At 42.2% G+C, this 22,974-nt stretch overlaps 2 protein-coding genes across 2 annotated transcripts in view; both read left to right on the top strand.

Annotated features, from left to right (window-relative positions):
* Window positions 1–3,497, top strand: part of PTGES2 (prostaglandin E synthase 2) — a gene marked incomplete at its 5' end in the record, with an annotated part of 4,015 nt that extends 518 nt beyond the window's left edge. The window contains 6 exons of the mRNA XM_026049512.1: window positions 131–325; window positions 435–490; window positions 913–1,065; window positions 1,260–1,460; window positions 1,791–1,908; window positions 2,657–3,497. Of these exons, the coding sequence (XP_025905297.1) occupies window positions 131–325; window positions 435–490; window positions 913–1,065; window positions 1,260–1,460; window positions 1,791–1,908; window positions 2,657–2,785 (852 nt within the window). The remainder of the gene's footprint in view (window positions 1–130; window positions 326–434; window positions 491–912; window positions 1,066–1,259; window positions 1,461–1,790; window positions 1,909–2,656) is intronic.
* Window positions 3,498–5,866: 2,369 nt separating this feature from the next.
* On the top strand, window positions 5,867–22,841 carry ODF2 (outer dense fiber of sperm tails 2). The gene is made up of 20 exons (XM_026049350.1): window positions 5,867–5,951; window positions 6,714–6,867; window positions 8,486–8,611; window positions 9,210–9,380; window positions 10,230–10,396; window positions 11,349–11,478; window positions 11,768–11,899; window positions 12,781–12,855; window positions 13,742–13,813; window positions 14,399–14,515; window positions 15,769–15,954; window positions 16,758–16,867; window positions 17,604–17,739; window positions 18,211–18,321; window positions 18,956–19,060; window positions 19,624–19,782; window positions 20,632–20,732; window positions 21,311–21,473; window positions 21,796–21,921; window positions 22,550–22,841. Exons 2-20 carry the CDS (start codon window positions 6,760–6,762, stop codon window positions 22,721–22,723), a joined length of 2,469 nt encoding a protein of 822 aa, XP_025905135.1. The 5' UTR covers window positions 5,867–5,951; window positions 6,714–6,759; the 3' UTR covers window positions 22,724–22,841.
* The last annotated feature ends 133 nt before the right edge of the window (window positions 22,842–22,974 follow it).

The following is a 22,974-nucleotide window of genomic DNA, read 5'->3' as shown; positions in this document are numbered from 1 at the left end:
TTTTAGTAGGAAATGCTTCGCCTTTTAGTAGGAAATGCTTCGCCTTTTAGTAGGAAATGCTTCGCCTTTTAGTAGGAAATGCTTCGCCTTTTAGTAGGAAATACAACCCTCTCATCTCTTTCCTCTCCAGCTGCCTGACGGAGGCCTTCAGCTCACTCTCTACCAGTATAAAACATGCCCTTTCTGCAGCAAGGTCCGAACTTTTCTTGATTATCATGGGCTACCCTATGAAATTGTGGAAGTGAACCCAATAATGAGGAAAGAAATCAAATTTTCTGTCTACAGAAAGGTGCCTATTCTGCTAGCGAATGCTGGAAGTCCTCTGGTAAGTTGGGGAAATAAATGCTGGGGCAAAGGCTTTAAGGGACTTCTGGGTTTTTTTTTTTTTTCAGTTTCACCAAGAAGTTCTTAAAAAAATTGTATTCTTTTTTCAGCAATTGAATGATTCTTCAGTGATCATCAGTGCAATAAAGACATACCTGATATCCAAGTAAGGAAGCAGAAGGATGGGTAACRGTTTGAATGTGAATAGCCCTAGCAGACTGGAGATTTAGAACTCCCTCGCAGGGATTAGCTCCTTAGTTTCTTGCTGAACTTAGTGTYGAAGCTTTAGGTTTTTGTTCACTTGACCGAATCCCAGCCCTGATGGTGTGGATAATGCTGTGGATAATGTGTTAGTGTGTGTGGCTGTGTTAAAGCTCAGCTTTTACCTTTCAGAACTTGTTTCCACCTCTGACAAAGAGTATGCAAATCATAATGTTATTTGGCAATTACTAGTACATGATCTTTTTCAAACTAGTTTCAAGTAGAGTTTGGTGCTTAATGCTTTTTACCGTTTTGAAGTGTGCATATTCTGATGCGTCTTCTACATTTATGGAGCAGCCAGAGCAAGTGCTGTGTTTCTGTCTTCAGGAGGAAGAGCTTAGAGGAGATTGTGTCATTTTACCCTCCTATGAAAAGCGTGAGTGAGAAAGGCAAGGAGACACTTGAATATGGGAATAAATACTGGCTCATGCTGGATGAAAAGGAGACAAAGCGAATCTATCCCGTCAAAGAAGTGAGAGTGTAAGTGCTTTTAAATTTGGGGGTCTCACAAGTATGGTCACAGCTTCCTCCACGTGTCACGGGAGGAGCAGGCTGGGTGGCAGCTTGTGATACACTCATCCTTGGCATGGTCGCTAGCTAATGTCCCTGTGATGCTGCCTGTAGTCCTGCGCCTGTAGCTCATGTACTGAGAAGTCTCTCTTGAATACCCACAGGGAAGAAATGAAGTGGCGAAAATGGGCGGACGACTGGCTGGTTCACCTCATCTCGCCCAACGTTTACCGCACCCCTAGGGAAGCCTTGGCGTCGTTTGATTACATTGTCCGGGAGGGGAAGTTTGGCACCATGGAAGGCTTCTTTGCTAAGTACATGGGGGCCCTTGCCATGTTTATCATTAGCAAGAGGTTGAAGAAAAGGTAAGTACAATGGGCAGCCCATACGTGAAAGGAATAACGCCTTCTCCTTAGCTGTGAGATGCAGATGTTGATGTGGAACCTCAGTGTTTTAATCCAAACTGTTTAATCCTCTGCAAGTAACAGTGCTGCTAATTCTGCTCTTTGCATGAAGATACGTACTTCACACGGAGTAGTGTTTATGCATTTGCAGTACTACTTACTACTCACTATGCCCTTTATTCTCTGATCAGCCTTCTGAATTCCCAGGCGGGGATCAGCCTTTAATGTTAAAGAAAGGTTAAAATAAGAAGCAACTAATTAGAAAACATATTGTTTCCTTTCTTTATCTAGGCATAACCTTCAAGATAATGTCCGACAAGACTTATATGAAGCGGTTAATGAGTGGGTAAAAGCTGTCGGCAAACATCGGCTATTCATGGGTGGCAGCCAGCCAAACCTTGCTGATTTGGTAAGAGGTTAATTTCTGTATCTGTAGCTAAGTATATGGCAAGCCTTGTCCAGTTATTCGTCTATATATAGACAGGGAAGATAAGTTATGTGAGATATTGTCAGTGTTCTTTGTTATGTGGTAACATAATTTCCACCTGAAGATGCACTTGGAGGTACTCATCTTGCAAAGAGCAATGTTTGCTTTTTTTTTTTTTTTTGTGTGTGTGTGTGTGTGTGTTCCTTTCTATGTGAGAAATATTCCTGAAGCGTTCACTTTGCAGATGACGTGAGCATCTGGAGGTGGATGCTACACATCATTTGGGAGCATGATGAAAGCTGTTTACAAATGGAGACACTGACGTGGCTAGTGCCTGTTGGTTAATAAGAGTTGACACCTGCACAAAACTTGCTACATTCAGTAATTTTGGAATTTTCTTTGTAGCAGCAGCACAGGGTGAGATGTAATTTGTCTCTTGTACCAGTGGTTCTCTATGAATGTAAGTCAAGCCCTTCATAGCAGGGATTGATGCAGAAATAGGATTAGCTTTTTTTGCTACAGGTGCAGGTAGCTCCTGACCTTTTTTTGGCATTTCCTCATGAAAAAACATACTTGTTCTTATCACCTCTTTCCAAGTTCATACTCTTCCTTGCCTATTACCCTGGTGGAATGGAAAGTAGGTGGTTAAGGCACTTAAATCAGTGTGCTATGGCATTTTCCCTATTTGGTTGTTTTCAGTGGTGTTTTCAATCTTTATCCTCTGGCACAGGCAGTCTATGGTGTCCTCAGAGTCATGGAAGGACTGGAAGCCTTTGACGACATGATGGTTAACACCAAGATTCAGCCTTGGTACCAGCGCATGGAGAAAGTCGTTCAAAAAAATGAATTTACAATCTGATGTCAACTACAGCTGCTTTCCTGAAATACTTGCATAGGGGAAAGGCTTCAGAAGGAAAGTCTTTTTTTTTATTATTTATTTTTTTTAAGAATTTAAAATGGCCTGGTCRCACCTTGTGGATGGACATGCTGGCATAGACTGTCCTCTCTCGAACAGCAAGTCTCAAATGAACAGGAGGGATTCAGCTGTACATAAATTTGAGTATGATATTTAAAAGGACCGGGATGGGTAAAAGGAGTCTTGGACATTGCTGTATTCTGCAGTTCAATCCAAGCTTTTCCTTTTACAGCGGATGGGCTTCTCTAGGTGAGAGCCAGGTTCCAAGCAGGCTGCTGAGAAGGCAGGGCCTGCTCTTGACCGGTAAATGTTGCAGCCATAACAAATATGATGCATCTGAGCGGCTTCTGCTTCAGGCTGTCTTCCTCCACTCATCCGAATCACCTTAAAATGGTTTTCTGAGGCACTGGATACTGTATTTCTAACTGACACCTCTTTCTCCTTGAGCACCCCAGTGCTGTCGTGACTGTAGGAGTACATGGTCCTGCGAGAGGCTCCTTGCTACGGCCCAGGATGCTGCACGTTGCAGACTGTGTGCGTTTGCTCTTCCGTGTGAACGGTTCTTTGGTACCAGACTGGCGTCTGCGGTGATAAAGGTCTGCTTCTCTCTTCATGCCAYATGTGCTATCTATGATTTTGTATGTGTTTTGTGCAGGGAGCGTACGTTGCGCTGCTCCCTGGGCCTTCCCGGAACGATTTGTCTTGCAAAAACTCTCCTGGGAAATGCCCTAGGAGGTCAGCTTGTTTCTGTCCTGGAAAGCCCCTCCAGGTGCTTTGTGGTGCAGGRCAGTGCCAGGATTTGCTCCTGGAGCTGCTCCAGGACTCTGCGATACAACCTCTGCTGTATGCTCCRAGTTGGAATGGCCCCGTGTCCTCCTAAGAGACAATGTAGGGTTGAAAGTGACTGTAACTACCACCTGCACTAGCGCTCCCAGCTTCCCTCTGGAGAAGGGGCTGCCTGTKAAAGAATCTTGTTTGGAGAAAGAGTGCAATGAAACAGTGTCTGCAAAACGTGTGTTTTCATGGTGGCTTTGTTTGCGGGGGCAGTTGGGGAGGTCCACTTCTATTCCTTCCCCCTGCACCGGCACCACGCCCGCCGCAGCAGCAGGCACATGAGCAGCTGTGCAGGAACACCGGCTCCTGCCCTTGCTTCGTGGCTCGCGGACGTGTTCGKTAAAGCTGGCTGCGCGGCTCGGCGGTAACCCCGCGCCGGGGGGGCGGAGCCTCGCGCCGCGGGGCGGGGCCCGCGCGGGTTGCCATGGCGCCGGGGGCGACGCCCTGGTGAGGCGGGGCCGCGTCCCGAGGCGCGTTTGAATCGCCCAATGGCGGAGCCGCGGGCGGCGGCGCGGCGGCGCGCCCGGAAGTGCGGCGGCGCCCGCTGCCCCTGGTGCTGCCTCCCGCCGCCCACCACCTCCCGCCCGCGGGGTCTCCATGGCAGCCTCGCCGCCGACGCCGAGGACCTGCTGAGGCGGCGGCTGCGGGCCTCGCTCGGCCCTGCTCGGTGAGGGGGCGGCGGAGGGCGGGGCTCCGCGGCCAGCGGCYGTTGGCCCCCAGGAGGCCCGGGGTGAGGCGGTTGAACCGGCGGGCGGCGCCCAACGGCTCCCGCTCCGCCGTCCCGCAGCGGGGCGGGCTCTGCGGCGGCGGTTGCGCCGCGCCGATGTTGCCGAACGGCACCGAACCCGCCAAATTGTGACTGTCTGTAACGGCCGCGCTCGGGTAACGGCCGCGGCCGGCAGCCGGTTCCGTGAGGAACCTTCCTGTTCCTCATTCCCAAGTACCAGCGTCCTGTGCCCTGCCCCACCAACGCACCGAACACGGTGTTTCCTCTGCGTGTCTGCCGTTGTCCCGGTGCTTTCTTATTCCTCCTTCCCGCCATGATAATTAACAGCAGTAACCAGCATGTGACAGCAGCAGTATTTTCTGCTTTTCTCCACTGCACTAATGATCCCCATTAAAATGAAGGTTTTAGTAGCCTGGATTATGCCGACAGTTCCTCATTTGATGCCTGCTTTTGCTGTACTCCTTGTGTTAGTAAACAAAAATTAACGTTCTAGCAGAAAGTCAGAGTGATCTTATTGATCTGGCCTGGAGCAGGTCATCCCAGGGAGCTTGGCAAGCTGAAATAACAATAAATGGGCTCTAAGCAGAGATCTGATCTAGCAACCGTCGTGTACAAAAACCTGCTTTAGCAGCAGGTTGTGCTTGTAACACTGTTGGGTGGCAAATTGTGAACAAGCGGTTCCCTGACATTAACTTAAGCCTGGTTTCCTAGGGGTTGTGTCCCCTGCATCCTGTACTTTCTCTCACACTAGCGACTCTGCTGTGTTCCCCCCATGCAAACTAGTCTTTTGAGCTTCCTCTTCCATTGCTGTTGTAGCCAGTCCTGTAAGCACGGGAGGAGAGAAGCTGCTCATGCTGTAGCCGAGCCCTTTGCTTTTGCTGTGTGCTGATTAGCCCTTTGGAGCGGTTTAGCTGGAGCAATACAGCCCTGTGGACTCATATTGCAGACTTTCCTTCAGCAAGAGCTCGGGTTGGACCTACCTCCTCAGCGTACAAAACTGCATAAAACCAGACTGAATATGAGGTCCCTGCGTTGCTCTCGAGTTTTACTGAATTGGTTGCGAGAAGTGGATGCCTGAAGTTATTGAGCACATGTGGCTTGGGAGTGGGGATGGACAGACARTGTAGAAGTGTTCAACCTTGGTCCCTTACAAAATTAGCTAAAACCTGCATTTATAATTTGAAGGGCTTTAATTGTTGCAGTAATGTTATTTTGTGTCGATGTACAAAACTATTTATCAATAGAAATCAAACTTTCATCAATAAAATACAATGAATGATAATCTCAGCTCCTCCCTCCTCCCATGCTCGTCAGGCAGAGGATACATTGACGCACTAGCTCTTGTTTAGGCTTTTATATTAGATTTATTTGACCCTGCACAATCTCTTGTACTGAAAGGAATAGAGATGCTCAGAAATCGATACCCTTTCCAAGTAGTGGTTACTCTGTTATTTCTGTACCAGGTTTCCCTCACCCATCAAGAACCAAGTGACCTCAATCTGTGCTCAGAGAACAGTGTCAAGAGGATCAGAAAGCCTGTCAATAACTGTAAGTAAATATATCTAGGCTGGCAAGAACCTTTTTGCCTGTGTCAGGTTAGTTCTGTTAGTGGATTTCTCTAGGATTTGTAATTGCTTTATATCAAATAAAAATAATACCAAATAAACCAAAGGCTCATGCTCAAAACTGATTATTTTAACCTTGCGTTTCCAGCCTTATCTGCTTTGTTTTAGGCACTGAGTAAGGTAATGCATTCAATTAATGTGCGAATTTGTAAATACATAAATCACTGAGAAATAATATCAACAACAACAACATCTGCTGTGATCTGAAAGCTTTTTAGCATTTGTTTAACTCCAAAATGGTGGCTTGAAATTAAGCACACATTAAAGAGTTTACTGGTTCTGGGATGTAAAAGGAAAGATCTTTTTGTTTCCTGTTATTTTTTTTTTTTTTAACTAAATTGTGGAATTAATTCCTCCTTGCCCCATAATGTTGCTGTACAGAAATTAGATGGTGTTGGTTACCAGAGCTCTTCATTTGCTTACTTGCTTTCAAAACTTCAAATTCTAATGAATCTTGTAGACACCCGCTCTCAATCTAACTGTAGTGGGTCTTTAATAGCCATGTTAAAAGCAGAAAATACCAGAAGCTGCAAAATTTCTGTTATTCCTAGTTCTGCTGCAGAACAGTGTGCAGTTCAAAACGGCAGATGCTATTGCAAGGAAGTTTCTGCTTTAGCCAGCGCTGGCCATTGTTGCTCTTTGCCACACAGGGAAATGTTGTTATTTCCAGTTTCCTTATCCACAGGTTTTCTTTCACTGTATTGCCCCTTCCCGTTTGTGGGAGAAGAGCCATGAAGAACCGTTCCTCATCTCCCCCCTTGCACGTCCATGTGGATGAAAACACCCCTGTCCATGTCCATATTAAAAAGGGTCAGAAAACAACACCTGCAAAATGCCAGGTATGAGTGTGTAGCTGGTTGTGTGTCCTCTGCAAATGAGGAAAGTGAAGGGTCCTAGAAACACCACACAGTCTTCAAGGTTTGATTTTGCTTTTATATTAGAACTGTACAACTCATTGCTGTGGTAACTTTATTCGTATTCAGTGATGATTTATCAGTAGTATTTYCTCTAAGATTATTGAGGTATGATACTGAATATGTAGACAGTTTTCATGGCTTGTTTTATAATGTTAGCATTTATGGTTGTGAGAAGTGTTGCTTCTGATAATTTTTAGATAATACTTCAAAAGAATCTTACAGATACTTAAACTTTGCATTACATGGTCTTGTACATTACAATGTAGGTAAGTAAAATAAATGACTTTGAGTAGCGCCTCAGCCAYGACAAACCCTGAAATGAAATTCATCTTTTAGTGTTGAGTCCTATCAAACAGAGGCTTTTGTACTTCTGCTAAGAGAAAATTTTCCTGTCATTTTACTTGAAATACGTGGAAGTTCTGCTCCAATGCTGTGTGGGTCTGTGGATTTTCTTCCTCTTATTTGCTTGAATTGGCGCCATGGTAATCAAACATTTGGTTCTTTTTTGTCTTCATTCCCAAACTCTTTAACCAAAAAAAAAAAAAAATCTGGGTATTACAAGTTATCTATTGTATTAAATTATGTACTTAAAAAAAAAAAAAAAAAGAGGGTCTTGATTTAAACGAACTTCTACCATCTTCCTATTTTGCAACGTGACAAAGAGGATTTCTTGGTAGCCTTATCCTCAATAGGCTAGGATCCTCAATAGGATGATTATGAAGTAGATTTGCTTGTCATATGATACCCTGCCTTTCAGCTGGATGTTCTTTATGTGAAAGTGTCCTCAAAAAGTGAAGGAAGTTGCTAATTCATTCTTCCTCATATCTACAGATGTTCTAAATCCTCTATTAATTATTAATTTGCGTGCTTACTGCCCATGGCAAGTATCATAACGGGATAAGGACTGATAGGGAAATCAATGCCCCTTTTAGTGAAAAGACTTTTATTTTAGTTGAAACTCCTCAAATTCAATTCAAATAAACATGGATATACTAGCAGAACACTTCAGGTCTCATTATTACCGAATAGTCTGCACAATTTAATTTTTTTTTTTTTTTTATTTTTTCCTTCCTGGTAGGGCTGCTGTTTTAGGACCTGGATCCAGAACGGAGAAGGGATATCCCAGGTCCTTCCTTTTGTACCTAAATGGATTATATTACAATATTTTTTGTTTTCTTCTTTTTTTTTTTCTCACCCCCTCCGTGCTTGCCAGGTGACTAAGGTTCTCATTGCATCACAGGCAGAGAGCCCCCCGTGATGTCACAGAGTTGCTATGTGATAAATAGCAAGAACGTGGCCCTGCAGCCATTCCGTCACCTGAATATGCAGGAACCTTTCCTTGTGGCTGGTGTTGCCCTGTGACCGCTGCTTCCTCATCTAAGATGAGCTGCCTGATCTGGTGTATCATGTGAAACACTAGGTGATATTTTTGCACCCCTGAGCTTTCTTTGGTTTTAATGGCACTGAAGGTTTAAATGATTCCTATGACGCCTGTGACTTACCTCTTTTTTTTTTTTTTTTTTCCTTTCCCCTTCTTCAGCAAAAGCACAAACAGAGAACGAAAGGGGATACTGTGAGCATGCGCCGAAATGTCCGGGTGAAAACTAAGGCCCCCTGGGTGCCCCCAGGCAAAACATCTGTCCGGGAGACCACCTACAAATGGGAGGTATGGCTGCTTCTGCTGCTTCTTTAAAGCAAATATTTGAGTTTGTTTGAGGCTGAAGGAAAAGAGTTGGGTAACGGCAGGCTGGAGGAAACTGTACTTGTGTGAGAGAAGGGCACTGTCACCTTGCATCCATTTAGGTATCTCATTGTTACACTTATTAAATACTTATTACATTTCAACTCCTGCAAAATCTCATGTGGAACATAGAAGGGAATGGCTGTTGTTTGTCTTTTCTGAAATGTGGAGCATTTGTGTAGGAATGTGTAATACTCTTTTTATAGCTCAGTAGTATTGTCTTTTGTGCTGCTGGATCATGCTAAATGAGAATTTGAACTTTCATTATTTCTTCTTCTTATTCCTATTTGAATGTTAAACCACACCTTATATGTGTTGGATTTAGCCTTGCTGTGTTCTTGAGCTTTCCCTGATGGACCTGAAAGAGCTTTGTTCACCTCTTTTATCCTTCCTTCCTTTCTTCCTAATATTATTACTAGTGATGTGAATTGATCTCTCTTTTTGGAGGAGTCAAGGTTAGAACATTGTTTAAAAAATTTTATAATAAAAAAAAAACAGATGCCTTTTACTGCTTTTCCACCAGGGACCAACTCACCGCCTAGAAATTACACCTTCAGATTCAGATAAGATGATGTCAGTAATGCGCCTTAGTGACCTCTCTACAGATGAGGAGGATGCTTTTTGCTGCAAAATGAGTGAATATGAAAAGAAGATCGATAGTTTGATGAATGTGGTGGGAACACTGAAGAATGAGGTGAGGAGACTATGTAAAGGCCTGAAAGCTCAGACTTTGTAGCTGATTTTTTGGCAAGAGGAGGCTGGAGTCCTGCCCTGGTGCAGTGAAAAGCTACCCAGGCCCTTAGCCCTCTTAAAGAGATTAATATGATTTGCTTGAAGAGCTCATCTATATAGTGAGAAACTCACACATACCTGCTATGAAACATTTGATCCATTTTGAAAAAGGTTTTGCTCCAGTTCCCAAATAATCTTGTTTCTGATCAAGCCTAAGATCTGAAAACTGGTCATTTTTGAAAGTGAAAATAATCGTGTATGAACGGTTTATTGTCAGAGAATCCACTTAAAAAGACACTTACAACTCTCTTTCCAAATATGCCACAGGCTGATGTGTTCTCCAGCCGAACAGCCTTTTAAGTGTACTTGACAGCATGTAGGAAATGGATAAAGAGGTTCTCAGACTCCATAAGATGCTCTGTGGGGACAGCAAAGTGCAGTTTTAATTTTTTTTTTTTTTCCTCTAAATTTACACTAAGGGCTGGAGATTTTGTATTCTTGTTGCTGCCATCTAAGCTGCTTCCCTGTTGGGTCTCAGACAGATCACACATCTCATGGCTGATACAATTTTTGGTACCTAGTTTGAAGCCAGGAAGCTTGGGTCTTCCTATGTTTGTGGGACGCAAGTTATTTCCAGATGATAAATAAAGTGTGCCCCTTGTGATCTGCCTGGACATATCTAGGCAAAAAAATGTATGGTCCTTTTCCTATTGCTGTTTGAATGGGTGGCTCAGTGATTTGAGATTCGTACCGCTCAAAAAGCAGCTTTTTTTTTTTTCTCTTGAGGTCTATTAAAATGTATCTTTATCAGGCCAAGATGCAGAAACAGGAGGAACAGCAGCAAAGGACAAAACGTCTCCTGGAAGAGCAGAAAGAAGAACTGAATGAGGTCACTCAAGAGCTGGTGGAAACGGAACATGAGAACACACTGCTCAGACGCAATATTGAGCGCATGAAAGAGGAGAAAGATCTGACCATGTAAGCATCAGTTCTCCATTTTTGCTGCGAACAGTGGTATTTACAGGGCACTTAGCTCTTTCCTTGCTAATATCACATTAAGCTGCAGTTTGTACCCTAGATCTGCATGGCAGTGCTGCTGAAGAACAAACAGTATTGCTTTGGTTTGCTTGTTTGTTTGCTTGTTTGTACTTGAGTAAGGTGACTTCAGATGGTGACAGCTGTAGAGTAGAGCTCTAACACAATTATTAAAAATGAGAAAAACACTTTGAGAGGAACTTGAAATAGGTTGGCTTAAATTGGCCTACTAGAGTTTATCTTGACTCTGTTACTAGTATTTTAAAGGTCAAGAGATGACATTTGGGTTGCAAAAGTGTTGGTACAGGAACAAATGACTAAAGATGGATCTGAGAATTAGAGGAGGATTTTTGGCCTTTGTGGAAATGATACTGAGACAAGAGAGACAGCTTCTGGGAGGACTGAATTATGTTTTGGTGACCATAAAAGTCCCTTTCAGTTTGATGTACTTGTGTCTGCCTCGTGCCTGAAGAATTAGGGAAGCTTGTGTTATTTTCCCCTTAAGAAAGATCACTTCAAAGTTAATACTGTGTATATTCCTCTCCTGAAAACTCTGTGTATACTTCTGAGACTTTCAAGTACCTTTCAAAAAYTGAGCTACAGATGTTGGTGTGCTTTCCTGTTCCACATTCAGACATCGCTCGTTTGGAGGCTTGTTGCTGGTAATGGCTTAAGTGCCCTTTCATGGTTGAGTTCCTAGCAAGCTCCTGGAAACTACTGGCTTCTATGAAAAGAGCTTCCACACTGAGAGAGGGTGTATCTTAGGGGGTACTTCTTTAAAGCTTTTGCACTCAAAGARTCTTTATCCCTTTTAATACTGGAAAAACTATATGGATAGTGGCTGGTACAACTGTCACAGCTACTTGTTGCTCTGATGGCTGAATTCTCATTACAGACTACAGAAAAAGTGCTTGCAGCGTGAGAAGGAGTGTCTGATGTCCAAGCTGAACGAAGCAGAGAGGGATGGAGCAGCAGCAGCCAAACAAATTGATGCTCTGAAAGATACAATTGGGAGACTCAACATTGTAGGTGTTGGACATTTTTATTCTTGCTTTATTACGGTGGCCTGTTATATAGCTGATTCAAAACTAATGCTCATGTTGCTGATCCAGAGAAACATAAGGAAATGTAGAGGGATTTAACATGTCTAAGGTGTTTGCTAAACCTGTTTGGAATTGGGATTTTTTTTTTGCAGCGTCCCAACACCCTTCTGCACATACAATGATGACTGCTGTGCTGCTTATGCTTGTGTCAGCTTCGCAGCTTAATTCCATACTGAGACGTTGCATGTGAGCACATCTCCCTTTTTTTTAGGAGAAACACATGAGCAGCTCAGATATTAACACACTGACGAGGCAAAAGGAGCTGCTGCTACAGAAACTGAGCACCTTTGAAGAAACCAACCGGACGCTCCGAGAACTTCTTAAAGAGCAGCAAACCCGGGAGGTGAGCAGTGCTGTGTGCTTGAGYTGGGATGGCTACTGGGGGCAAACACTGTCCTGTGGCCTGAAAATGGAACTTGAGTTTGGGAGCTTTGAACCGTTGTTCCCAACTTTGCTGCTGGTCTCGTGTGATAAAGGATGGATTGTTTCATTATTTCTGCTGGCTTCAATAAAGACTGGGGTGTTGTAGCATCTAGGTCTCTTATTGCATTAAAAGGCTCTACTGTCTGGCCAAGTCTTTCTCATCAGGATACAACTGTATTTGCAGATCTTAAACTTGTATCTGTACAGTACTCCTCATTGGTTCTGTCTTTAGCAGCTCCACCAACACTTCTGCTAGCCATGCTAGTCTGAAATATTACTGCTATGGTTCTGTTGCCTGAAGTCTGAGGGCTAGAGGTAACATAAGGATGTTCAAAATATTATTTTCACGAGGTGGACTGTACAAACAATATACCGAAAGGGAATTACTACTATTTCTATAGCTTATATTCCATTTGATTAAAAGCAAGTCAATGGTAATGACTTTGCCAGCTGCTAATGAGCACAGAGAAAAGAACTAAGTGCCATTTTGTGAATTTCCTTCAATACTGAAAGTGTTCTTAAAGATCTTAAATTGACATTGTGCTTTTTAATATTGTCCTTGATAGGGAAAAGAGGAAAAGCTTTTGGGGATCTGATATTATGTGAAACATGTAGCCAAACTAGTACTTCTTGGTATCGTCTGATAATTACTGCTCCAACAGGAGGAAGATGGTTGATTTCCCCAGCTTTGTCTAAAGAATTTGTATAAAATACTGATTTGCTTTGGAAGGCTGGTTCTTTGTGAGTAAAAAGTGAACATGGCTTCTGGGTTAACATTTTTTCTTGCATATTGCTTTTTAGAAGGATGCCCAGAAGATATTGGAGCAGCAAGGAACACTGCTGAAAAGGCTGGCTGATGCAGATGCAGAGAAAGTGGTAAGCAAAACAAAATCTTTTTTTTTTTTCCTGAGGAATAATAAAGCAGATACCTGAAATTCCAAGCTCCTCCTTGACTTCTGTTCAGCCCCCAAGTTTTACACCAATGTCAAACAAGGTTATTGTTCTAGTAAGAGGCTACATTGTCGCTCTGATTAACAACCTACTATGCTTAAAAGTGGTTAGATTTTCATAGCCATAAATGTGCTGCAATGCTTTACAGTAGTCAACCATAAAAGAAAAGAAGTGCTGATATTTCTCAGTAGAAGCATAAATGATTCTGCTTACTTTTTTGTATGGTACTGAATGTACAAAGCAGGAATTGTGCTCTATGTATCTTTAAAAATAAATCTCTGGAGGTGGGGAAGAAAAAATATCCATCACTAAAATACCCCTGACAGCTGAGAATTTTTCAGTTTTCACTATGGAAATCATCTTCTACTTCAAGATAGTAAAGCACAAAGAGGGCAGGTTTTCTGTTCCTGCTTCTGACACTGACCGAGTGAGTGACCTGGTGCCAGTTTTTGTTTGTTGCCTTATCTGTAAACTGAAAAATAGTTCTGATATTGCCAGAAGTTTTTAAACACTTTGAACCATGAGCAGTGCCTTTTTTTGACTGTGGAGTGCCAGTGCTAGTAACAAGTGCTGTTAGGTTCTGGTTCTTGACGGGCCCTGTTGCACAATTGCATTGGCTTCCCCTTTGTTCTCTGCTTGAAAAGAATCAAGACTGTKTTATGCTGGGCTGTGGAAGCTGTTGCTGCGGATACCAGATTGAGAGTTCTGTGCATCAGAGGGTCTCGGGAGGGAAGCAATTACACCTCTTTCCCTCCCCCTGCCAACTTATGTGGTTTTTTTTTTTTAATGTAAGTGGTGTTTTGTTTTCTAGCAACTCCAGATGATGCTTCAGGAGAAAGAAAAAGAGGTGGATGACCTTACCGTTCAGATACGGACAGAGAAGGTAGCCTCCATCCTCTGTTCTCCCCTTCCTGTTCTACCCATCGGTTCTGCAGAGGCACAGATAATCCAATACATAGGTGTGGACTTGCAGACAATATTCATTAAGGGATCAGATGACTGGCTTCCATAAGAGCAGACATATAGCCACCTGTTTCCCCCACAGTTATGGAGTTAAAATTTTATTAATAAAACTTCCATCACAAAGATGGCCAAGTAGTATTCTCTTTTTGCCTGGGCTTATCCATAAATTATCTTTCTAAGGTTCTCCTGGACTCCAATGTCAAATTCCAGTCTATTACTCTATATAGGAAGTTGAAGGGAAATGTGATGGAAAAGGCCAGATGTGACAGATATTTTGTCTACAACAAATCTTTTAAGCTAATTCACTCATATCTGACATAAAGGAAATGGTTGCTCATTTGTTGCCTGTTTGGGTGGCGAAAAGGAGCTAGTGAGAGTCCATCTGAGGAAAGTGAAGGTGACTGGAGATAGTTTCATACTTCTGCACTGAATGTTCACAGAAGAAAGCATTTCTTGTACTTGTTTGCATCAAAAGAAAGAGTGTGCCCTGTTTTTTCATACTTAGGACCAGGCAAAGACAGCCTGTGAGCTCTCCAAATCCATGGAGGCCGTGAGAGGCCATTTACAAGCGCAGCTGCGAAATAAAGAAGCTGAAAACAACCGTCTGAGTATCCAGATCCGGGTACGTTTTCAGTGGTCTCAGGATTATCTTTTCATTTACGTTCAGGAGCAAAATCTACTGAAAAGAGAAAAAGAGTTCTCCAACTACTTTTTCTGCTTTGCCTGGTAGACTGAAATACTCCCCAGTGCTGCCTATGTCATGTTAATACACATTGTGCTTCTCAGCTGAAGTAAGAAAATAAAAATCCTTTTACTTCTGATGGCATGAGGCAAAATCATAAGCTTAGATTTTTTTTCCAAGTTAGTTAATATGTAATTAAATGTAAATAAATGTTATATGTAATACTATTAAATAACATATCAAGGCAAATTGTAAACTATTTAATTTGTTTTCTTGGAAAAAAGAAAGTTTGAGTTTCTGTGTTTGATTTTGCTCACAATTAATGAAGAGGAGAGTGTTCCTGTGGTCCAAATTGATTTAAAGTCTTATGCCTAACTTATCGATGGATGTAAAGAACATAACTGTGATAATGGCTTAGAAGAGCTTTAATTCTCTTAGGGAATATAGCTTAATATAGCAATATTATATGTGAGCATTTGGGTTAAAAAAAGAATGTACTTGGGTAGCTTGAAAGGCTGCTGATTATCAGTTTTGGTCAGGAGAAGAAACTGGTATTCTGGACACAGGAGCTCATGCAAGAAGAAATTAAGGCTCTTTCTGAAACCCCGCGACTAGCAAGAAACATTGAGATAAATTTAGTTTCAAAGTACTGAGAGGTCAATAGAGTTGCCCTCCTTTTAAATGAGGTTGCTGTTTGCCTCATTTCTTTTGAGTTTAACAGGCATTTGAGAGAGTCTCCTTTTTGATTCTGATGTGTAAAATCTTGTGTATCAAGATGGAAATACTGAATATAACTTCTGTTTTTTAACATCTGTAGAAACCAGCTGAATTTTTTTTTAATGGTCTTTCCTAAAGACTTTCTTAGTTTTGGTACCTTCAACCTTTTTTATTTTTTTATTCCATTACTCTGCAAGTTGCAGTGAAGGGAGTTGTTTCTGTGTGTCTAGACTAGACTGTGACTTTTTGTTTAAAAACAAACAACGCTGGTGTTGAGCATATGGCACTTTCAGTGTTATAGAGGTCAGGCTGACATGTTTACCAGTGCTAGGACTGTGCAAATGAAAAGAGATTACAAAGACCTTCAGACTGAAAGCCTGGGGGCTTATGCCCATGCCTTTCCACTATTGCTAGGCCATTTGAGGATTGGGGTGCCAGGTGGTTATTCGCTGTGCTGTGCTTCTTCCCCGCTGCAGAATCTGGAGCGCAATGGAGCTCAACACAAGGTAGAGGTGGAACATATCATGGAGCAGCTGAAAGAGGTAAGGCAGAAGGCAGACCGTGATAAGGAGGCCCTGAAGAAAGCCATCCGGGCACAGAAAGACCGGGCGGAGCGGAGTGAGGAGTACGCAGAGCAACTGAATGTCCAGCTGGCAGAAAAGGTACCTGGTAGTACCTGAGGCATGAGAGGAGTCTCTTCAGATCATGCATCTAAATCTTTGACTTCTGATAGCAGCCCYGGGGAGAGAATCTGCTTTCAACTAATGAGATTTATTTTTGTCCTGATGCTTTGGCCCATTTATGCTAAGTTTAGAACAAACCCAGTTTTCTGAGTTGTCTATTCACTGAGCTGCAGTAACTTAGGAGATGGAATAACTTGGATCATACTAAATTAAGAGATCTGATTTTTCACCTGGCTCTCTAATATAATTCAAGGGTTGCTGAAAGCCCATAAAACATTGTGATTTTGCCTGAAAATTCTGGATGGGATTGGCTGTTAAACAAAAAGCTATGCAGAACAGAAAAGTATAAATAGAGATGCACGGAAACATCCTGATGAAAAAATTGCCAAAGGCTATCAAACAAAAGCAGAAAAGTAAGATGAGGACAAATCAGAAGAAACATAGATGTGATGCTACCTGATTCTTCCCTTCTTTCAAATTCTTCCCCTTGTTTGAAATTCCAGGGACCAGAGCCTCTACTGAAACCTTAGCCATGCTTTGTATTTCTGGTAATTGATTTGATGTCTTCAAAGAAGATTCTCCTTTCTTGGCTTATTGTGTTTACTGTCTGGCGTTAATATTGTAGAATGGCTTTATAAAAGGGTTGGGAAGAATTAAAATAAATCTCTTTGGTAAAGCCTCAGTGAACACCACACACACATCAGTGTTTCAGCATATTGTAGCAATTAGGTTTTTGTCATTTTGCTCTTTCTCGTGTATATTGCATCTCCTTCTTTGAACAGGACAGTTACGTTGCTGAGGCACTGTCTACTCTAGAGTCCTGGAGGAGTCGCTACAACAAAGTAGTGAAGGACAAGAGCGACCTCGAACTGGAAATTATTATGCTGAACAGGTTAAATAAAAAAATTAGTGTGGAGAAATTGGCAGAAGTGGGGATGAGTTCCTAGTTCAAGAATGAATCAATGGAATTTCCAAGTTTGTCTGTAAATATCCAGGAAAACAAAAACATTATTATCGAAAGGTTAGAAGAGACACTGGAGAGAGAGAGAGAGAGAGAGGGATGTGGTTTCTACTGCTGGATTGTCACAACAAAGGGGCTTTCTGATACTTAGATATCATTCTTTTGCCTTTTTATGATTCTTTAAAATAATTTAGGTTAAGGATTAAGCTCAATTAAAAATCTCCTTTTGAGATGCTTGTGGTCCTTTACTGAAAGAAGTTAGAAGTTACAGGCCATATAGTTCATGCCAATTTTCATCTGAAGAAAAATTTCAAATAAATGTGTCAGTATCCCTCTATTACCATTGTTGCTGCAGGGAAAAAAAAAAAAAAAAAACAGGTATGTGGCCTGAGAGAAGTTCCTTTTTATCCTGCAGTCCTGGGAACAGTGCATTTGAGCTGCAGGTGACAATTCCAGTGACTTTCTAGCAAGCCTAGGAGGCAACTATGGAGGCAGTATGGAGGCAACTAGGAGGGAGTATAGCAACATAAAACATAGATGTGCACACCTGCATGGAGAGTAAGATAAAAGGGTAGAGGAAAAACATGTTTCTGAAGCTAACTTTCATGGACTAGGGAGTCTTCTTTATTTTCTTGTGATTTAAGGATTATTTTTTTTTGTATGGCAGCCGTATTACAGACTTGCTGGAAGAGCAGAAAACCCTGGAGGAGAAGATGCGAGAGGACAGAGATGTTTTGGTGGGTAAATTGCATCGACAGGCCACAGAAACCACTTCTTTCAAGATGGAGAACGAAAGGCTGAAGGTGAGTGATTCCAGGATTTGGAGCTGAAATGCTAGAGCAAAAGGGAGAAATTAATAATTTATTAAGYTGCTCTGCCTCTGAAGACAGAGGTGAATTGCCCCCATTGAGTGGGACAGGGCAAGCAGGCTAGGAAAAAAAGCATAAGAAAAAGTGAGCAGTCTGGAAGGACTTGTTTTCTTCAGCATTTTGGGTAGCAGTATATCCTGTCCCAACTCCTGTGCCTTCCAGCTGAGATCTTGCGTGCTGGACAGAGATTAAAAACTGTAGTTTACTTAGAGAGAATGGCAGAATGGTGACGCTGTAGGTGAACAACGTGGTGCTTTGGTGTAAATGTGCCAATCCATTGGCATCTGAACACCTGGCTAACTTAGGCAAAGAAAAGTTTGTTGTTCATAAACCAGACAATCTTAGCCATCTAATGTGGTAGTTATTTCCAAGCACTGACTGGAAGATGTTTTCGTTATTTTTCAGGCTAGTGTGGTCCCAATGGAGGAAAAGCTGAACCAAGCACACACAGAAGTGGAACAGCTCAAGAGCTCTCTCAAGAATTACGAAGGGTTGATTGAAACCTACAAGTCACAGGTAGGTTGTGCATCTTACCCAGTCCTTCAGTCCTTGCACAAAAGTGACTTCCCTTCTTGCTGTTATTTGCTGCCATGCCTTAACCCTTTCTCAGCTCTCTGGGGATATTCCACATGCTTTAGGTCCTTGCCAGATTGTTTTTTTTCTTTCTTCCCCTTCAAATGGAACCATTCAGATTGTCATATGCCTTATTCCAAAGTAAGGAAGACCAGCCTTCCTCAGTATGTGCTGCTAATGAAGTCATTAGGAACTGTCTCACTGATAGATATCTTGATCAATAGTATTTTTTAAAGGCTAATTATTCAATTTTCCCTGCTTGTTTTCTTAAAAGGTAAAGTATTCCTAATCAGATGCTCTCTCTTGTACTTCAGTAGAGTAAATACTGTTTCTTGACTGCTGCTTTAGAGTTTGTGTATTGTGATGCTAGGAATATGGGACAAAAGGAAAAGTAGGTTTTGTGGAAAGTTCAGATGGTCCTCGTAGGAGAGAGAGAAAGTGAACTTACAGACTTGCTCTGGGGTCATGCTTAGTGCTGTGAGAATCCTGTTGCTGTTCCTTGAGCAGTTTTAATTGCTCCAAGGTACAGTACAGTAATAGAATAGCTAAGTGATGTGTTGCTTTTTTGTATGACCAGGTGTTGAAGAACCGTATGGAAGCAGATGATGTGACAGCAAAACTGGAGATCTGTGATAAAGAGAATAAGACATTGAAGAATGAAATGAACAAAGAGATTGAACTGGTAACTATTTCTCTGTCAGATTATATATTGMAGATGTTCATGGATCCTCCTTGTTYTTARTGTAGTGAATGGCTACAGATGTGGGGGCAAATGAGGCTTATTTTCAATCTGAGTTTGCACTATTCATTAGTTTGGCTCAGGAGGTTGTTCATTCTGCAAAATTAATTGAAGATTTAGCAGTTTCTTTTGACCACATGTTGTCCTTCGGAGGCATTTAGAATGCTTAGTATGCCCTTTGCTGCAGAAATGACAGTTTAGAACAGTGAACTCTGTGGGTTACACTACTCTGTTGCGGACCACCTTTCCAGGAAAGAGCTTGTATATTTACTAAAGATAAAGCCCAAGATCCTGAATGCTTAGTCATCCCCTTTCCATGGGGTATACCGAGTCTTAAGAGAAAGCTTGCTGGAGGATAYCCTAGACTTTGAACTGCAGGACTTGCAAATATCCACCCAGTGTCATTGTGGCAGACAAAACAAAACAAACTCCACTGAAGTTAGTAACTTGTCTAAATATTATAAACATTTTGAAGTGTCTTAYGCTTTTCTTTACCTGTCCCATAGGCTCGTCAGCAGTTCCAGAGCCAGCTTGCTGAGCTAGAAAAGCTTCCTGAGATCCTGAAGATCACAGAGACGCGGCTGGCAGAATGCCAGGACCAGCTTCAGAGTTATGAGAAGAAGAATGCGGACCTGTCTGTCATGATTACAGATCTTCGTCAGCGGGTAAGAGACTGGCAGAAAATACCTGCAGCACAGCCACCTCCGAGTCCGAGATCAACATGAATTTCTAATCACAGGAAGGTTCAGACTTCGTCTCCATTCATGTGTCTCGTTGAAATAATTAAACATGCGCTGCAAAATAACGATGTGTGCCTGTCTTTGTGTCAGATAGCATAGTTAGTAGCACTGWCTGCTATGTAAAAGGTTTCTCATGACTTGGTGTGAAATGTTACTGGAACTTAGATGGCAACACATACAAATACTGACACACATTTCCATTACTTTCATCATCTTGTCATCTTTCCCTCATGCAGTTTTCTGCTGCAAGTGCTGTCCGAACCTTGTTTTTCATCATGATTTCAGTTTTTTTTTTCCAAACCCTGTTCCTTGTCCCTAGAAGGTGTGCAGATGTTGCAGGTATGGCTTCCACTGCTATGCCTCAAGACACAGTGAATGATCCTGCAGCCTGGGTGCTTTACTTTGATTTGCTTGGAGTTACTAATTTTCATAGTATTTCAGGCTCTAATATTTTTGTGGGTTGCTCTCATGCATATGGCTGCTTTTAATCTGTGTGCTTTACTGTTATGCTTACAGGTGACTGCTCTCTATGCAAGCGCTTACAGACCTGGCTGTTCATTAGTGATGTTGAAGAACTGGTCTAGAAATTAACTGGAAGCACCAACAAACTGGACTTTTAGTGCTTTGCTGTTCTATCCACTGTTCCTTTTCCAGGACTTTCCAGAAATCATGAATTGGGCATATTTCTTTCTGGATGGCAGTATGCATTTTAGGTGCTTGGCCATCTGTATGTAGTAAGAATTCTGTAAAGTAATTAATTACTGTAATTTTTAGATTGAGCTCCAGGGGGACAAAATGGAGATGACAAGAGAGAGGTATCAGTCTGCTCAGGAGGAGAATAAGCAGCTCACCTTGAAGGTGGAAGAGCTGGAAAGGTCAGAAATAACAGATACTCTTGTTCTCTTTGCTTTCCCTTTCCATCCTCTTTCCATTTTTTTTTTCCAGGGGATTGAAACAGCTTCAGACCAGTCTTGTTACTCCAGTTCCCCACTTGCCTCTAGGATGCTTGTATATTTACCTATTTCACAATCTCTAATTAGACACTTACCACTGGAAAGCGAGTTGCAGACTTTTGAAGCACTTTTTACTAATGTTGTCGAAAAGGATCAACAGTTAAAGCAAAAAAAGAAAACCCAGCTCCTAGTCCAATCTAGCCTGACAGTTCTGAGGTTATTAAATATTAAGATGCTTTTACCCATGCTTATACATACCTCTTAGTGATGATATCTGGGAAAAGGCAAGTCTGTGAATACTCTGCAAGTCTGTGAATACTCTAAGTCCCTCAACCTTTGAAATACTAATCTGAGAAAGGGAGATGTGTTTCTTGAGACTCTGACCTTTTGAGGGGGAAAAGAATCTATTCACAGACTACTCAGAGACCTAAAAAAAGGGCAAACTGAAAYGCACTTCATTTAAAATGAATAGGCTTCCTTCCCTTATTGTCTTAACCTAGAAAACTACAGACAACGAGTGCCCAGAACATAGAGTTCCTTCAGGTCATAGCAAAACGTGAGGAGTCAATCCACCAGTGTCAGCTGCGGCTAGAGGAGAAGACCCGGGAATGTAGCTCCTTGGCACGTCAGCTGGAGATGGCCATTGAGGATGCCAAAAGACAAGTAAGCAATTCCTTATGTTCGTGAAGCTTCCTCAAATTACTTAGAGAGTAAAAATGGGATAGCAAGAATCTCCTCAATCTACTATTAAATTACTGCATGTGCATTAAAATACAAAGGAGAAAATGTCAGCACTTGAGCCTTCCAGAAACAGAACCCTCCTCTGCAGTTTTCTCCAGGAGAGGAAAGCACTCAACTGAGCTGCTGCTTATGTATGAGAACAGGTCCCCTTAAACTTTATAGGACATTTGTGGACAATGCAGTACGCAAAAAATATTCCTCCATAGATAACCCTTTAACAAAGTCATTGTTCTGTTATGTGTAGGTAGAACAAACRCGAGAACGAGCAGCATCTAGAGAGAAGGCAGCCCAGTCTAAGGTGTTGGATTTGGAGACCCAGCTGAGTAGGACTAAAACAGAGCTGAACCAGTTGCGCCGGAACAAAGATGATGTGAGTGATTTGCAAGGGATGCTCTTGCTGTCTTGGCAGTGTYCTGGCAACTGCTGGAATTCATAAACCAAGCTCCCATGGGCATGCTGCAGAAGACGCGCAGAGCTTTGTGCTCTTTCTAGATTTGACATGCTGTCATGTGTCCGTGACATGTCTGCTATGTTCCTAACTTGTGAATGTGGAGCCTCATTCTCTTTATTATTTACATTTATTATTTTCTCTTTATTATTTACATTATTTTTGAATTAAATTGCTGTAGACTGAAGAAGGATCTTTCATAATCTCCTGTTTACTGTGCCTTTTTACTTGAGTTTTACTTGGAATTGGGCTAACACATGGATCAGCTCAAGTTCCTCTTTAGAGAAAAGTGTTTTATTCCTCAGTCCTGGAGTTAATCAGTTTAAAAGGCTCAACTGATTAGCTGTGTTGTTTTCTGTTTTTATCAACAGATTGGTGAACGGAGTTGGGGATGAGCAGAACAAATTATAAATGTCATAACAGTGGATGCCACACATTATATAGTGTTAGCTCTTGCTGTCCTCGGCACTCTGGGGAAACAGCTTGAGGTTTTAGTGACTAGGCTGAACACTGCTACCTTTCAGCCTGTGYTTTGTGCTTCTTTCTGCAGGCAGAACGTCGGTACGAAAGCCGCCTGCAAGATTTAAAGGATCGGTTGGAGCAGTCAGAGAGCACCAACCGCAGCATGCAAAACTACGTCCAGTTCCTCAAGTCCTCCTATGCCAACGTTTTTGGAGAAAGTGCCTTGCTGAGCTCCTCCACCCGCTCTCGTTCTTCTCCATGAGCACTGTGCTCTCCCTGCCCCTCTGCTATTAAGCACAAAAGGAACCACATTTCAAAGCCATATCTTATATGGAAAACAGGTTGCCATTTCAGGGTAGGGAGAAATTTTCCTATTTTCCTTGCACCATGAGATGGTAAAAATCATGGTGGTACATGTCCTAAGTGTAGGGCATCAGAGTACTGGTATGGTATTGGACATTGGCATCATGCCATAAACTATGGCCCAAAACCAGATGATTTTGAATATGCAGA

This window comes from Nothoprocta perdicaria, unplaced genomic scaffold (genome assembly GCF_003342845.1).
Source record: "Nothoprocta perdicaria isolate Ctin4 unplaced genomic scaffold, notPer1 scaffold_6, whole genome shotgun sequence".
In the NCBI taxonomy this organism is placed as follows: Eukaryota; Metazoa; Chordata; class Aves; order Tinamiformes; family Tinamidae; genus Nothoprocta; species Nothoprocta perdicaria.
This window is presented reverse-complemented; position numbering and strand designations above follow the sequence as displayed.